Source organism: Electrona antarctica, assembly GCF_951216825.1.
Source record: "Electrona antarctica genome assembly, chromosome: 16".
In the NCBI taxonomy this organism is placed as follows: Eukaryota; Metazoa; Chordata; class Actinopteri; order Myctophiformes; family Myctophidae; genus Electrona; species Electrona antarctica.
In genome coordinates, this window is record NC_136797.1 from 29,105,130 (window position 1) to 29,123,130 (window position 18,001).

General features: G+C 46.3%; 1 protein-coding gene across 1 annotated transcript; it reads right to left on the bottom strand.

Annotated features, from left to right (window-relative positions):
- Window positions 1–1,332: 1,332 nt before the first annotated feature.
- On the bottom strand, window positions 1,333–15,353 carry skor2 (SKI family transcriptional corepressor 2; the record flags this gene model as incomplete). Its single annotated transcript, XM_079524236.1, has 8 exons — window positions 1,333–1,396; window positions 1,748–1,807; window positions 4,776–4,843; window positions 5,818–5,916; window positions 7,652–7,717; window positions 11,672–11,749; window positions 12,628–12,691; window positions 13,368–15,353. 7 exons carry the CDS (start codon window positions 15,351–15,353, stop codon window positions 1,751–1,753), a joined length of 2,418 nt encoding a protein of 805 aa, XP_079380362.1. The 3' UTR covers window positions 1,333–1,396; window positions 1,748–1,750.
- Between the last annotated feature and the right edge of the window lie 2,648 nt (window positions 15,354–18,001).

Here is an 18,001-nt window from a genome sequence, read left to right on the forward strand (position 1 = left end):
ATAGTCTCCAAATTGTCTTTATATTTACAGTATAACTTATCATTGGTCCCCATAATTTCTTTATATGTACAGAGATATGCCACAGGGCGTCCCGGTATAGCGCAGCAGGGGTAGGCCTATAAAGTTCCTGCCCACCCCCATAGAATCTGTGGTTCAATTCCTCCACGCACGGACAAACACACACTGGCTGTGTTCACCATAGATATTACAAAAATAGATGCCTCATTGGCCGCTGCAGTTCATTGGAGCGACGTGTCTCCATCGAAGGCAGATAGTCAAGTGGAAGTGCTGAAGGCACGATGCATCGCTTGCCCAAGTGACGTCACTCATGCAACTCCTCCATGTCTCTCGCTGCCACTCAAGTGACTACTGGTCAATCACAGCGCGTCTTTTCCGGGACTTATTGCCTATAGCTTCGCAAGCTTCCGCTATATGCTTCGCAAGGAATCTCGGGGGGAAATGTTGCCTTCAACAGAGAGACACGCTCCAGAGCCGGAAGAGGGCGTCTACCTTTTTATGTCTATGGTGTTCATGCGTTGGGAAGCTGGCAGCGGTGGGTGATCTGTGTCGCTGCACTATAGCGACTCCTGCGGGTTGGTTGAGGTGTTAAAGCAGACAGACAGCAGAACTGAGAGGAATGGAGTGTTCCTGTTCATGCGCTGCTACAACATCCTCGAGGTGAAACTCCTCACTGTCAGGCGAGAAGAAAGTGGCTGGCGACATCACACGTGTGTCAGAGAGGAGACACGTAATTGTCTACACACCAGCGGTTCCCAAACTTTGTAGCCCATGACCCTAAAGAAGAGAGATTTTGATGTCTCCCACCAGGGACCCAAACTAGTGAAAATAGCAGATCTACAAGCTCTGCTTTTTTCCCCACTACTACTTAAACATTTGTTTTATAATTAGGGCATTTCTTAGATTTTTCTCCTTAACTTGAAAAAAAAACATTGAATTGGTTTTTAATTCATGAAAAAGTTTCCTTTTTTGGGAATGTTTTTTTTTTTTTTGAACAAAATGTACGAAACAAAAAATAAAGCGAACCATATTAAAAATGTGTCCGCGACCCACAAATGGTGTCCACCGTCCCCAGATCAAACAGGCCGTTTCATGTCAATGAATTCCCCCATACATGTCATTCACTGGGGAATTCATGTCAATAACTACATTGGCAAGAGAATTTGGAAAATGAATCACAGTACTCATAAATGACTTTAAACATGTATATGTTTAAAGTCAAATAACAGGGCCCCCATAATGTCTATATTTACAGTACAGTTAAAAGTCCATGGTGTTATTTCTTGTATTTTATTTTTGTTAGATGTTTTTTCCTTAGTGTTTCCTGGGAGCATGATACGCACATTCACTGTGGGTGTTGGAGACTTCTTGGAAGAGTCTATAGGGGGGAGAAGCAGTAAAAAGAGAGTATTAGTATATTTTTGGTTTTTCAAGTCAAATTGCATTACTAGTACTGTACTTCTGTCATATGAATTCGAAGAAAGCAGCTTCCCACTTATTCATTATTTCAATTCAGAAACATGGCTTACAGTAAATGAAACATCACGTTTGTGCAATTTCTCCTTTCATTGTCAATGGCAAATATTGCCATTGACAATGGCAATTGTCAATGGCAATTGACAATTGACAATTGCCACAAGCGCCCCTCAAAAACACAGTGACATGACATCACTGTTGGAAAATCTGCAAGGTTATAGATGGCCTTCTGGCGGAACAGACAGATATTCACCTGTTACTTGTTAAGATGGGAGCTGATCTTGTCTTTTCTGATCATGTTTGTGTAGGGAATCTGAAACAGAGAGCAAACACATACTCATTCCACACCATAGATAGCTGTTGTACAGATGTTATGGAGTACTAAGAACGGTGCCCGTTGGGCAATGGCCTGCTCGGGAACGATGCAAGTTGGAAATTAAAACCATTGTATACCATTGCCTGCCTGTGTCCCATTTACGCCTATATATGGAGTCCAGGCCACTATGACGTCATGCTGGATGGTGATATCCAGGCGTCTGTCTGTCTGTCTGTCTGTCTGTCTGTGCACACACACACACAGAGTGTGTGTGCATGTGTGCAGACTGTGCACGGAGGCAGCTAAGACAAACGCTGTCTGTCAGGCTGTCAGCCAGCTGTTGTATTGATTGATGTGAGCCTAACTACACAGATGACAACACAGTCGTATATCTCTTCACCCATGAAAGGCGAACCAGCCACCGCATGAGACCAAACATGTAAATGTCTTCACTATAAAATACATTCTTAAAGAACTACAGTATCCAGCAGGTAATAATCTTAGTTTCACCCCATATGCCATTCGGTGTACACTACACACGCATATATTTGTGACAATTATGTTGCGATATAGACTAAAAAAATCACAGGATTGCCTTGATATTACACAGGGAATAGCCCTTTTGCTTTTCTTGTTGCACATACTTTGTAGCCTGGCTAAAGCCAGACGCGAATCAGCCGTTGGCAAAAGAAATTGCCAGTGTGATATTAGTCTGGCTTATTAGCCTTTGTGCTCCATCATAACCACTTAACCTAGAAGCTCCATCGAACTTTAAAATGTTAAATTGCCTTTGTGTTTCATGGGACACATTCACATTTTACGTTGATATTCTTTGAAGAATTTAAGTCTTTATGAATGTATATTGTATGTATTTTTATAATGAGAGTATAATAGGCAAATTAAGTGTTCTGTACAAAGGTCCTGGCTCAGTCTGTCCTGTCTTGTCCACATCACCCAGCCCAAGACACCTGCACTCAATTAGCCCTGATTAGACCACTAGTTGGTCCTGTATTTTAACACTGCAGTCCACACAGACAGCTAGCCTGGTACAGAATCCGGTTTCATGTCATTGGTCCGGCCTAGTGACCGTTAGTCAGACTATTACTAACACTATCCCAAACCTAACCTCACAGGAAGCCACGGGTGATTTTGAACCCGCAGCACAGGTGCGTCTTAACCGGCCACGCAGCTTAGTTAGTGTGCATGAAGAGCAAACATGAGTTCTGTACAGTTATCACCTCAGTTTTGGATTATTTTGCCCAGCTTTGAGTGCATCTTGGCGCGAGCGGCAGGAGTCTCTTCCCGGTTTTTAGACAGCTGGTGGATGGAAATGAAGCTCCCCCACGCTGCAACTTGACACGGGGGCAAAGCGTTTCTGGCCGACACTGCAACCGTCTGTCTGTACGTCTGTCTGTACGTAAGTACGTGTGTATGGCTGTATTCCACGTAACTTGAGAACTGTTCGCCCCGTTCAAATTTGACACACGTCCCACACCCCCACAGGGAGTGCAGTGCCCGTTGTCGGACCCACGGTTGTCCAGAACCACCACAAAAGGCCTCTGCCCGGGCTCTGGACAGGGCCCCTGTCCAGGGTCCATATTTGGGCATGCCTAACACAGAACTCCATATATAGGAATAAAGGGACACAGACAGAGAGACAGATCCAGAAATCTCCATATATGGGCATAAAAGGGACACAGACAGATGGGTGGAACGGGTACTCTCACACGGGTACAACGGGTATTGCATAGCCGGTGGGGCATGGATCTCCAACTTCCATCGTTACCGACTCTGTCTAGTGTATAAACAAGCATGAAACCTCAGCCTCCTCAGCCTCTCACAGTCTGGCTGACTATGACAGCCAGTCTTCGTGGCCTTGTGAGGTTATTGGTTCAGGCCAGTAGTGTAGTCTACCGGTGTAGTCTACCGTTATACGTTATGTGAGCATATAGCCTATACCCTATACGTGCAACATGCCAGTGGAATAATTATGGTATACTGTCTGAACAAAACCTAGGCTACAGCACTGGTTTATAGGCACAGTTTTTGTGGGGTTAGGGATAAAGATGGCTTATAGCCATATTAGGGGCGGTCCCTGGGCGAAACACCGTCCCCCTTTGACTGCATCCAGACAGTAGATTCATGAAGATGCCAAATGCCGCGAGCGGCAGGCGTCTCTTCCTGGTTTGTAAACAGCTGGTGAAGCTCCACGCACACTGCAGCTTGCAGCGTCGGCCAGAAAACTGGAAACGCTTGCCTCCACGGCAAGTGGAAGCCGCGCGCAAGCCTCATTTTCCATCCAACAGCTGTCTAAAAACCAGGAAGAGACTCCTGCCGCTCATGGCATTTGGCATCTTTGTGAATCTACTGTCTGGATGTGCCCTTTGTCAGATCTTTCAAGCTGTCTCCTGCTCAGCTTTCCTATTGGCTGTCTCCCTCTCAGCTTTCCTATTGGCTGTCTCCCTCTCAGCTTTCCTAAAGCCTGTGTCTGCCTCTCATCTGCGTGGTCTGTCTTTCAGCTTTCCAACTGTCTGTTCTACACTGTCTCTCTTACAGCTTTCCTATACTGTCACTGACTGTCTCTCCTACACTCTCCCCTCTCAGCTTTCCTACTGACTGTCTCGCCTACACTGTCTCCCTCTCAGCTTTCCTACTGACTGTCTCTCCTACACTGTCTCCCTCAGCTTTCCTACTGTCTGTCTTGTCTCTTTGTCTCCCTCTCGGCTTCCCTATACTGGTGTCTCTCCTACACTGTCTCCCTCTCAGCTTTCCTACTGTCTGTCTTGTCTCTCCTACATTGTCTCCCTCTCGGCTTCCCTATACTGGTGTCTCTCCTACACTGTCTCCCTCTCAGCTTTCCTTACTTATCTCTTCTAAAGTTGCTACTGTCTCCATGCAATGTTACTGCATTCATTATTTTGTTGAATGGTTGTAAAGTTGTCATTTGAATATAGTGTATTCTTACCATCTGTAGCTGTTGGACCATCTCTTCTCTGTAAGCCAGTTCTCGTTTCATTTGGTCCTGGAAATTATCTGAAATATATTTTAAAAAATCACACCCGTGTGAAGTGAGGGGCACTCTTATCATTATACATCATCATACATCATCTCATGAACAACTGAATTCATATGATTGGTTAGCCGATTTCTACATATGACGTTGTCAATGCCATTTAATGTTTGTGTTGCCACAGATTTACGTCATATTTGACGGACATATGACCTAATTTCTCCTTTCATTGTCAATGGCAAATATGAGACGTGTGGGGACAAAAGCTGTATATAGGAGCCCCTCAACAATACAGACAATGTATGTTTCACCCACTGGAATACAGCATCTCTGACAACCATTCTTTCTGACAAACCAATAGCCTACAGTTTGAATGGTTGTCTAATTTGCATTCTATTCTACATGTATCATAAGCTATACTACTGTATATGCTCATATACATAGCTCATATTTGGAATTAAAATGGCTTTTCAACTTATGTGTTCCCTCAATCTGATCTGTCCGTTTGATATTTGCCTAACGGTGTATGGTCATTGGTGAGACAGAAAACATGAATAAAGAAAGACAGGCATGCACCTGGTTGCACCGGTTTGTTGTATAATATGTGACCGTTTCTGACCGAGGCTAAGTCATTGAATTTTTTTTACACCCCACCAGTTTTGGAGATATGTCGTATACAGTAATGTCTTGCAGAAAACGGCGAGTTCAGAAAACAGGCTTGAAAGGTTAACTTCTGTGGACTCTATAGCATTACACCTAGCTACATGTTTAAGCATGTATTTTATATTTGTGGATTTCAGCTCTGACATTTATTTCAGACAAGCTCTAGTATGTGAAGCCTGTGCTGTTACAGTAACTCATTCTGCATCCTCTCCTGAACAGTTAGTCTTGCCGCCATGACTGTCTCTGTATCAAAAGGAGTCACATATTGACGAAAGAAAGAAAGAAAGAAAGAAAGAAAGAAAGAAAGAAAGAAAGAAAGAGATGTGAGACTTACGGAAAACTGGGAAGGGGGAGGTTCCTTTCAGCGCGTGAAACTCCTGCTCCAGTCTCCTCCTGAAGTCTATCTGCTCCAGGAGAACCTTCTGCAACTCCTCTGTAGAACGACAGCACTGTGTTGGTTTGGTCCACTAATAATACCAACGACAGCACTGTGTTGGTTTGGTCCACTAATAATACCAACGACAGCACTGTGTTGGTTTGGTCCACTAATAATACCAACGACAGCACTGTGTTGGTTTGGTCCACTAATAATACTATAACAGCACTGTGTTGGTTTGGTCCACTAATAATACTATAACAGCACTGTGTTGGTTTGGTCCACTAATAATACTACGACAGCACTGTGTTGGTTTGGTCTACTAATAATACCAACGACAGCACTGTTTTGGTTTGGTCCACTAATAATACCAACGACAGCACTGTGTTGGTTTGGTCCACTAATAATACCAACGACAGCACTGTGTTGGTTTGGTCCACTAATAATACCAACGACAGCACTGTGTTGGTTTGGTCCACTAATAATACCAACGACAGCACTGTGTTGGTTTGGTCCACTAATAATACCAACGACAGCACTGTGTTGGTTTGGTCCACTAATAATACCAACGACAGCACTGTGTTGGTTTGGTCCACTAATAATACCAATGACAGCACTGTTTTGGTTTGGTCCACTAATAATACCAACGACAGCACTGTGTTGGTTTGGTCCACTAATAATACCAACGACAGCACTGTGTTGGTTTGGTCCACTAATAATACTACGACAGCACTGTGTTGGTTTGGTCTACTAATAATACTACGACAGCACTGTGTTGGTTTGGTCCACTAATAATACTACGACAGCACTGTGTTGGTTTGGTCCACTAATAATACTATAACAGCACTGTGTTGGTTTGGTCCACTAATAATACTATAACAGCACTGTGTTGGTTTGGTCCACTAATAATACTATAACAGCACTGTGTTGGTTTGGTCCACTAATAATACTACGACAGCACTGTGTTGGTTTGGTCTACTAATAATACCAACGACAGCACTGTTTTGGTTTGGTCCACTAATAATACCAACGACAGCACTGTGTTGGTTTGGTCCACTAATAATACAACGACAGCACTGTGTTGGTTTGGTCCACTAATAATACCAACGACAGCACTGTGTTGGTTTGGTCCACTAATAATACCAATGACAGCACTGTTTGTCTGGTCCACTAATAATACCAATGACAGCACTGTGTTGGTTTGGTCCACTAATAATACTACCACAAAACATGTTCGTCGACTACCTTTTTTCACTGACGGAAACTAAATGAAAACTAAACTAAATATATTGACAATTTCGTTAAACAAATACAAATTAGACAAAAATGTTAGGAAGGGACTAGTGGACAAGAGATCCAGTTAAAAAAAGTCATTTTACACTTGGTTGCATGCTGAAAATTGCAGATAAAGTGTAAAATCAGTCATTAAGGCATCAAGGCCCGCCAAAAGTCGACTAAATCAACTGTAGATTTAGCCGACTCGTATATGATATTTAATCGACTAAAACTAGACTAACACTAAAACATTTCAGGTGACTAAAATATGACTAAAACTAAATGAGGTTTCATTCCAAAGACTATATTAACTAAACTACAATAGAGATTTGCTGCCAAAAACAACACTGCGACACCAGGAGAGTGGCAACAATATTGAAAACAGAAACAATCTAGAAAAGGCAAGGTTTCACTCTGATTTGATTTGACATTTTCATCATCATTTCATCATCAAAAGGGAGAGAAGGGTTTTCCATAGCTCCATAAATTAATCTATTCCAAACATGCACATTGTTACCTTTCTCCATGTTTTCAACATCTTTCTTCTGTGGTACTGGAGAGGAGGCACCTTGGTTTTGGTCAGCTGAAGAAAAGAAATAATGAGGAGAGGAGAGGAGAGTGTTCAAGTAACATCATTGCAATATCGTGCTTCTGCCACAAGGTGTCAGTATGACTCCATAACAATACAGACTAATGCTGTATGTGGTCTGAAATCTCAAGGTTCTGCACTTCATGTGTCATATTTAAATACATGAATTAAAAAACGGTATCCCTATAGAATCAGCATGCATATATGTTCACACTGTATCTTAAAACTGAAGGGAATTTGAAACTACCGGTAATAATGCAAAATGTGAGAAAGAATAAAACAAATGTATGACTCATACAAAATAAGCTGTGATCTGTGTCAAATTGTTTTACTCTTCTACATATTTAAAAAATGCATTACATGCAGGGCGGCGGTGGATCAGGGGTAGAGTGGCCGGATGGGCACCGCAAGTTTGCCCGTCGAACCCGGGCTCCAAGTTAGTGTCAAAGTGTCCTTGAGCAAGACTCTGAACCCCTAATTGCGCACGATGTGCAGGTTGGTGCCTTGCATGGTTTCCTCTGTCATCGGTGTATGTGTGTGTGTGAATGTGTGAATCTATGTAAAGTGCCTTGGATAAAGGCTCTATATAAATGCACCATTTACCATTCGAGAATTAATGAATAATATGGTATTTTATCATCATACGAAGCAATAGTCAGAATTATATTATAGTTACTGCATTATCATCTGTAGTATATATATGATACACGATATAGTCTAATATCTACATCTACATGTTGTGTCTGACTGTCCTGTCCCGACCGACCAACTGACCGACTGACTCGCTGTCTGTCGTTCTATCATTCTATTCTCTTGTGATCTAAATTAGAAGAGGAGAAAGGGGAAGTTTGAATGAAAGAAAGAAAGAAAGAAAGAAAGAAAGGGAAGAGAGACGGAGAAAAAAAGAAAGGGATAGAGAGAATTAAAGATCAAAGTGGGGAGCGAGTGTGAGAGAGTGAGAAGCAGAGAGAGAGAGGGGGGAGATGGAGAAGGAGGGGGGGGAGAGAGGGGGGGTGGAGAAGGAGGGGGGGAGAGAGAGGGGGGATGGAGAAGGAGAGAGGGAGAGAAAGAGGGGGGGTGGAGAAGGAGAGAGGGAGAGAGATAGAGAGGGGAGATGGAGAAGGAGGGGGGAGATGGAGAATGAGGGGGGGGAGCGAGAGAGAGAGGGGGGATGGAGAAGGAGGGGGGAGAGAGAGAGAGAGGGGGGGATGGAGAAAGGGAGAGAGAGAGAGAGGGGGGGGATGGAGAAGGAGAGAGGGAGAGAGAGGGGGGGGTGGAGAAGAAGAGAGGGGGGAGAGAGAGAGAGGGGGGGGGATGGAGAAAGGGAGAGAGAGAGAGAGGGGGGATGGAGAAGGAGGGGGGAGATGGAGAATGAGGGGGGGGAGCGAGAGAGAGAGAGAGGGGGGATGGAGAAGGAGGGGGGAGAGAGAGAGAGAGAGAGAGAGAGGGGGGGGGATGGAGAAAGGGAGAGAGAGAGAGGGGGGGGGGATGGAGAAGGAGAGAGGGAGAGAGAGGGGGGGTGGAGAAGAAGAGAGGGGGGAGAGAGAGAGAGAGAGAGGGGGGATGGAGAAAGGGAGAGAGAGAGAGAGAGGGGGGGATGGAGAAAGGGAGAGAGAGAGAGGGGGGGGGGATGGAGAAGGGGAGAGGGGGGAGAGAGAGAGGGGGGATGGAGAAAGGGAGAGAGAGAGAGAGGGGGATGGAGAAGGAGAGAGGGGGGAGAGAGAGAGAGGGGGGGATGGAGAAGGAGAGAGGGGGGAGAGAGAGAGAGGGGGGGATGTAGAAGGAGAGAGGGGGGAGAGAGAGAAGGGGGGATGGAGAAAGGGAGAGAGAGAGAGAGGGGGGGATGGAGAAAGGGAGAGAGAGAGAGGGGGATGGAGAAGGAGAGAGGGGGGAGAGAGAGAGAGAGAGGGGGGGATGGAGAAGGAGAGAGGGGGGGGAGAGAGAGAGAGGGGGGGATGTAGAAGGAGAGAGGGGGGAGAGAGAGAAGGGGGGATGGAGAAAGGGAGAGAGAGAGAGAGGGGGGGATGGAGAAGGAGAGAGGGAGAGAGAGAGAGAGAGAGAGGGGGGAGATGGAGAAAGGGAGATAGAGAGAGGGGGGGATGGAGAAGGAGAGAGGGAGAGAGAGAGAGAGAGAGGGGGAGATGGAGAAGGAGAGAGGGTGGGAGAGAGAGAGAGCGAGGGGGGGGATGGAGAAGGAGAGAGGGCGGGAGAGAGAGAGAAAGGGGGAGATGGAGAAGGAGAGAGGGCGGGAGAGAGAGAGAGAGAGAGGGGGAGATGGAGAAGGAGAGAGGGCGGGAGAGAGAGAGAGGGGGGAGATGGAGAAGGAGAGAGGGGGGGAGAGAGAGCGAGGGGGGGATGGAGAAAGGGAGAGAGAGAGAGAGGGGGGGGATAAGGAGAGAGGGGGAGAGAGAGAGAGAGAGAGGGGGGGGGGGGAGATGGAGAAAGAGAGAGAGAGAGAGGGGGGAGATGGAGAAGGAAAGAGGGAGAGAGTGAGAGAGAGAAAGAGGGGGGGGGGGGAGATGGAGAAGGAGAGAGGGAGAGAGAGAGGGGGGGGAGATGGAGAAGGAGAGGGAGCCTCTCTGCTCTGTCTCATTTGACAAGCAAATTTGCAGACAGTGCCTGAGGATAACAACCTCGTTTGACAGTCAATTAACCGTGGATAGTCAAAGCCAGAGCGGTTTGCATTACATAAATGGAAAATTAGATTATTTTTTTATTCCCTCCTCCCTGGAAACAGAGAAAGGGGGTGGTGGTGGGGGGGTGTTAAAGACAGTGGCTCGTTGGCACGTGGAAGAAGTATGCCTAATTTATGCCCCGTCGTACGACGACGGCGGAGTCGCCCGCGGCGGGAGGGGAAGAAATGGCCGATGTACAAATGTACACGCTCACAAGGGCGGTGCATCCGTTACGTGCCGACAGATTGTAGATCGGCTATTCTTTCGCCGCGTGACACCATCGCATACAGCAAAGTAGAACTAAATCCGGCTGTAGGGTTGGTGGGAAAGGATGGGGGGGGGGGGGGGGGGTTACAGGGGAGGTGCACGCCGAGGAATCAGGTCTTCTAATCACGTAGCGCCTCCCTCACTCCGCAGTGCCCATGGGGAGACGCGCGGCAATCAGGGGGGAAAGGTGGTCTCATTTAATTTGTTTCGTGTAATTTTTCGAAATACATTATACATTATGCGACGGCATTATTATGGTCTCCCTCCCTCTGTGCGCATATGAGTGTTTCTGTGTCTCTGCGCCTGTGTGTGTGTGTGTGTGTGTGTGTGTGTGTGTGTGTGTGTGTGTAAACGGGGTGGGGGGGTATATCGGCACATAAAGCCCTTTTAATGTCTCAGTGACGGATATAAAGAAAAGCAATACGCTGTGATCTTTATTTCCTCTCCCATTTGGGAACAAGAATTCCTTCTGTTTTCTTTCCCTTCAGTGGAGAGACCTTTGCTGTCAGTGGCAGAGGCGCCAATGTAGGGGTTGCTCTGCATGGTGCCACAGCACCCTGGGTAAATTCAAAGCACCCTTTCATGGCTTGGCTAGACTAGTCCATTCACGTTCAACCGGTTTGGGTGGGGAATCAGGAGCACCCCCAGCCCCCCACATATACGCACTTTGTACGTTCAGGTTCAGCACCCTTGGCCGTAACCCTTGCCCCTGCTCAGTGGTATATACAGCACTTAAAGTTGGAGCTGCTTTAGTTTTTCCACTGTTGTATTTCAGTTGTTGAAGTTCAACTCTCGTATTGTGTTGTACAATGGCCTACATGTTTCCGTGGGATAGTCTATAGGTTTTTTGTTGTTGTTGTTGTGGTGTGGTTGTTTATAGTGTTGTAGTTAAGATTTTCCAGTATTTTCCTGTTGGCTTTCATTTGTTGACACATTGCTTATAGGCCTACCAACCAACCAACCAACAATATAATAATGAAAGAGCAAGTTATTGTTACTTTTGTACCTGGGGTCTCTCTCCAGTAATCAGGTGCTGAAGTCTCATTGTCTGATGCAAAGAAACCACTGTGCTCTTTATTGTCATCTGAAAGACATGCAGACAGAGAAAGGGTTCGAGACAGAGATACAGAGACAGGGAGACCTTCCGCGAGGCCCATTGGGGTTGGACAGACGACGGAATGAATGTATACTTGTGTTATACGCACAAGTTCGCACACACGCACGCAAGCACGCACACACGCGCGCGCACGTCTTTCCAGTGAGAGGTTCAGGGATGCGATGTACGAACGGAACGGAGGAGCAAATGAAACATCACATTGATATTAAAAGCACTCATTCAGACAGTATAAGATGAAACAAGCAGCTTGTTTCACACACTCCATGAATTCCATAGAGTGTACAAAACTCCCATGAAATCTGTTGAACTCCATTAAGACCTGAGGCCGATTCTACAAATGTATTCTAAAGCAATAGTTCTCACCCTTTGGAGATTTTTAAAAAATGTTCAAAAATAGCAGATGTAGCTTGGGAGCTTGTATGTCTGCTATTTTTGAATAGCCAATGCACAATTCTAAGGTTATTGATTCAAATATATACTGCACAATAGATTTTGATATATGTTAGTTTGATTGATCAACATTCCACATCTTCTACAATTATATTATGAACAGAAATAGAATAGAAAAGTATTGTCATTTTCTAACAAAGCTCATATACACCGGTAACAATGTATTAGGCCTATATGTGATATTAGTATACACATACCGTACAAAGCAGATTTAAATATAGTACTATGTATAGTATAATGGTTTTCAGTCCTTTGGCCTTTATTCTTCCTCTTGGTATTCTGTGTGTGTATATGTGAGAAAACTCCAAATATAATTTACTGTATACTAATGAGTGGATTCTGGTTGATCTGATGATGAATATACAAAACAAAACGACAGTTTATTGTGATCTTACCAGTGATACTGGAGCAGTCTTTGGTGGCGTAGGCAGGGAGACCTTCATCTCTACTCTTATGGAGCTAAGAGAAGAGAAGAGAAGAGAAGAGAAGAGAAGAGAAGAGAAGAGAAGAGAAGAGAAGAGAAGAGAAGAGAAGAGAAGAGAAGAGAAGAGAAGAGAAGAGAAGAGAAGAGAAGAGAAGAGAAGAGAATGCACGTTCATACGTGTTGTGTATATCCGTATCTGACAATTCTGGATTGGGCCTTTATATATTATTTTCTTTTTTTTGTATTCTTAATTGTATATTCTAAGCAGGCAGCCTATACTGTCTCTGATCGCCATCGATTCACATCATGCAAATTTGTTATTATTAGTGTTGTTGCATGCTTTGCATTTTTTGTGTCGCCCTCTGTCTCTCTGTCCCTGTCTCTCTGTCTCTGTCTCTCTCCTTCCCTCTCTCTCTCCCTCCTCCATCTCTCCCCCTCTCCCTCTCTCTCTGAGGTCTAGTTATTGTGTTGAGTTGACAGGTTAACGATTAGCGCTGCCCTAACAGGTTTGCGATGACAGAAGGAGAACAAACACGACGGCGGCGGCCATATTAACCAACGCTGTAGCGTTCCTGTTCCCATTATCCAGGATCAGAGGCCAGCTCCTACCGGGAGAGAGGAAACCCCAGCCTATCAATCTGCTTATGCAGATCACATCAGCCGCCATTTAAATAATAATTAGCTAAAGGGGCCTGGGGGGGAGATATTTACTTTCTTGTAAGCCGGGTCGTCCCGCGGAGTCGCGGTGGCAGGGAGAGTCGTCAGGCCAGCAGAAGGGGAGGATGACGATGAGGGGAGGCTGGGAGGAAGCGGGGAATCTTGCCGGGCGGGGTCCATAGAAGAAGAAGAGGTAGAGGAAGAGGAGGAGGGTGGAGGGGAGGCGGCGGGGAAGGTGTCCCCGCTGGCGGCGGCCACGCACCCTCTCCTCTCCTTCCCTCTCTCCTCTCCCCCGCTCTCCCCCTGCAGCGCGGGAGCCAGAGGAGGAGGGAGGTACAGACCCAAGCTGCCCGCCTCCTCCTCGTCGTCCTCCTGCTTCGACGACTCCACGTCCACCTCCCCCTCCTCCTCCTCCTCGCTGCACACGCCGGCGCCCTCTCCTCCGCTGTCGCTGCCGTAGCTGCAGCTGCTGCTGGGCGACAGGCGGCGGTGGAGCTCCGATCTGCCGAGCGCCGCCGCAGCCCTGAAGTCCTCGCCCGTCTCCCCTCCTCCCCCGGCGCCATGCAGCTTGGCGATGCTCTCGGCGTCTTTGACGACGGGCCGGAAGGCGGAGCCGTAGCTCGGCTTCCGGCCCTGGAGGTTCGGGGCGTCGAGCAGCTTCAGCCACCCCTCGGATGTCACGGGGCGGAGGTCGGGGGTCACCGCCGGGCACTCGGGATCGAACAGCCCGGATCTAGGTGCCGTCGCTCCACCGGCGCCAGTTCCGGCCATTCCTGCTCCGACCGCGTTCCCGGCCATGGCGCCGGGCTCACCGGGGTCGGACAGGTCCAGGAAGGCCTGGCGGAGAGAGGAGTTGTCCGCTAACGAGGAGAGGGTGCCAGGCTGTGGCTGGAGGTACGTGGGGACGGGGATCCCCCCGGCAGCTCTGGGAGGCCAGAACATGCAGAACGGGGGGTAGAAGGTGTCCTTACGGCCTGGCCACAATAGACCGGACAGCCCGGCTGCCTTTTGCCCCGCCGAAACCTCGCCGTCGTCCTTCTTCTGCTGGCAGAGGCCGAAGGCCGGGAAGGAGTAAGGGGAGGGGAACAGGGAGGTGGGAGGGAACTTCTGCAGCATGCCAAAGCCTTTGCTCGGGACCGGGATGACGGGGTAGCTGCGCGGCGTCTTGTGGGGAGACAGGCCTCCTCCGTCCAGCTCCTCGTCTTCCTCGAAGCGGCTTCTCTTCTGACCGCCCAGGTCCGGACCCATCATGTGAGGCATCGCAGAGCCAGGATGGGTCTTCATGGATCCCATGCAGTGGGAGGGGAGGGCTCTCTTCCGACTGCCTCCGTTGAACATCGCCTTCACGTCCTCCCACGCGAACACCAGGTGATCCGGAGGCACCTTTTCGGAGAGCTTCAGGTGCCGGCGCCAGGAGTTAAAGTTAGCCGCGTCGGGCTGGGTGTACTTGGCCTCCGGGGTGCGGTGAGAGTGGAAGATGAACTTGTTCGGGGAGAAGTACATGTTGCAGTACGAGCACTTGATGCACTTGGCCCGCGAGCTGTTGTAGCGCGCCGGGATGAAGTTGCCACGGGAGCCCCACGCGCACTCGTGGGACACGTCGAAGGCGAAGTTGTCCGGCAGCTTGGGCGGGTTGTTCTCGCCCAGGAAGGACTTGCAGAGGCGCTCGGCCTCGCGCTTGGTGATCATGCCACAGCGGCGCGACGAGATGGGCATGGCGCCCGCCCGCCGAAGGATCTCCAGCTGCACGGGCGTGCATTGCACGCAGGTGATGCCCAGCGCCACACGCCGGTTGTGGATCTCGTTGTAGCTGTAGTTCTTCAGCAGCGTGTTGGAGATCTGCGCCAGGCAGAGGCGCTCGAGGCTGTCGATGACCAGCGACACGATGGGGATGCCGTACAGGACCACCCGGCCCACCTGGTTGGGCTTCATCTGAGAGGAGGGGGCGGAGGCGGGGGAGGAGGTTGAATGGAGGTGGGGCGGTCTGGGAGGAGTCAGGGGCGAGTCCTGCGGGTTATAGGGACCTGCTGGGGTTGTCATGGCGATGTTGTTGTTAGGTCCGGGAAGTGTCTTTTCCATGCCAGGACAAAAAAGAAGAGCGACCTGACTGAAAGATATGGAAAGAAGGAAAGAAGGAGTGGAAGAAAAATATTAACAATATTATTGTATTATAATAGATTGTCACCCAGGACTGAACCTTGGCTTAAGCCTATAATGAAGTTTAGTTTATCATATACCCCTGGTCTTATTTATTGACAAATAAATGCTAAAATGACATTCATTCACAGTGTGTGGAGGGAGGGAGTTGACTGAAACACAATATGTGCTGCTGGCTGTCAGCCACGCTTAGGGCACTTTTTACGTCAGTGCTACTTCTAAACCCCTTGTCCCTTTTTTTTTTACTATTTTGAAAAACATATTAACATTATTCAAATCTTCAACAATTTGTGAGCTTGTAGAACGGCTATTTGAATGATTCAAAAATGTTTTTCAAAATAGTAAAAAAAAAAGAAAAAAAAAAAAAGGCCAAGGGATTTAGAACTGACGAAAATAGGGCCCTTATAGAGTTGGACCTACTTTTACTATTATTATTAGAAGAAGAAGATGAATTTACACACTGTCTCCGTCTCTGCTTTCCTATACTGTCTGTCTCTTATACCCTGTCTCTAAGCTTTACTAGTACTACTATATACTGTCTCCCTCTCAGCTTTCCTCTATCTATCTCTTTGTCTCCCTCTCGGCTTTCCTACTGTGTGTCTCTCCTATACACGGTCTCCCTTTCAGCATTCTCCTACTGTCTTCATCTCAGCTGCCGTCCGTCTTTCCTACGACATCACCCTCTCAGCTTTACTGCGGTCTGTCTCTCCTATAGACTAGCCTCGGAGACAGCAGATGTTTTCACTGTAATGTAGTAGTAGTAGTAGTAGTAGTAGTATTGGTAGTATAGTAGTAGTGGAAAGTATAGAAACAAAGTGGAGAACAGACTCAGATCTCAAGATTGTATTGTTACTTACGTGTCATATGCATGGTACAATACAACTAGTAACATTGCATGCAGTGAAAGTGTATACAAATAAAAACATCATGGTTGTGTCCAACTGCAAAACCATATAAAAACATGATGTACTCCACCTTAAGTGTAACTGCATTATGTCGTTTTAGCCCACGTGACACAAAAGAGAAATTTGATGTATCCCCGGGACGCAAACTATAGGGAAAATAGCCGATCCACAAGCTCACAACGCGTCGCTTCACGCCGTTGTGAGCTTGTGGATCGGCTATTTTCACTATACCGTGATTGTTTTTTCCTATACTCTTGTGTTGTTATTACTCACTGTTTTGCCTTATTCACTATTATTTTTTGTCTTCTTTGCCTTTTTTGCGATTATTTTAATGTTGTTTTATGCTTTTGCTCTTCTTTTGTCTGTATTGCTCTGTAAAGCACTTTGAGCTGCATTTCATGTCATGAAAGGTGCTATACAGATAAAAGTATTGTTATTGTTTTCAAATGTCTTTGATGTTTCGTTTATTTCTTCATCTTCATGGAAATTATTGGTGGGGGAAAAACATAATTGAATTTGTTTTAAATTCATGAAAAATTTTGCTTTTTTTGGGGGATATTCTTTGAAAATGTTTTCAAATAATAATAACAAAAAAGAAGGGACCCATAAAAATGTGTCCCTACGGTAAGAATTGTATTCATATAACTGCATCACACCTGCCGATAAATTATGTTCCTATAATACAGACCACTAAAAAGCTGCTGAAAATTAATAGAGTTCCACTGTATTGTTTGGTGTGTGTGTGTGTGTGTGTGTGTGTGTGTGTGTGTGTGTGTGTGTGTGTGTGTGTGTGTGTGTGTGTGTGACTGTGTGTGTGTGTGTGTGTGTGTGTGTGTGTGTGTGTGTGTGTGTGTGTGTGTGTGTGTGTGTGTGTGTGTGTGTGTGTGTGTGTGTGTGTGTGCGTGCACGATTCAGTGTCAGTGTCAATTCCCTCGTGTGTGGAGACTCCAATCTTCTTTTCCTTTCTGAACACTAGCAGCTTAACCGCTGTACAGAAGCTCTCCTCTGGGGATGAGCTGAATGCACCGCCGGCCCAAAGGGAAATATTTACACATAATGTGAAAGAGGCAACAAGGTATATGTGAGTGTGCACGTTAAAAATCCTTAATGTTCATGATTTAACTCCTGGACGAGTGCACAAATGAAGAGAAAAGGCACCGGCATAAGGGTACATTTGGTTGGATTTACATTGCATCATAATCATTTTACAATATGAGTGACGACGTGTTCAAACCCACTATGATGTTTTGTTTTATTTTATTTTATTTATTTCTTCATTATTATAATTATGTTCTGTTATTTTGTTATAAACGTTATAACCTAATAAGGGACTTTTGTTAAAGTTGTTTTTTTTAAGCCATAATCAGAAAACTGTTCAAAACTAAATATATTTTACGAGATGTGACAGTTCTTTATAAGCGTGTGTGTATAAATGATTATTTATCAAATAGACCGATCGACTGTATGTGTGTGAACATTTAAATTATCATTATTAATTATTTTTTAATTTGTAGTTAATGAGTGTAAATATTTATAAAACAGACGACTAATGTTATAATACTGCATTGATTGTAAGTTTGTCACTAAGACGAATATAGAAAATCCCCCAAACTGACCTGTTGAAAG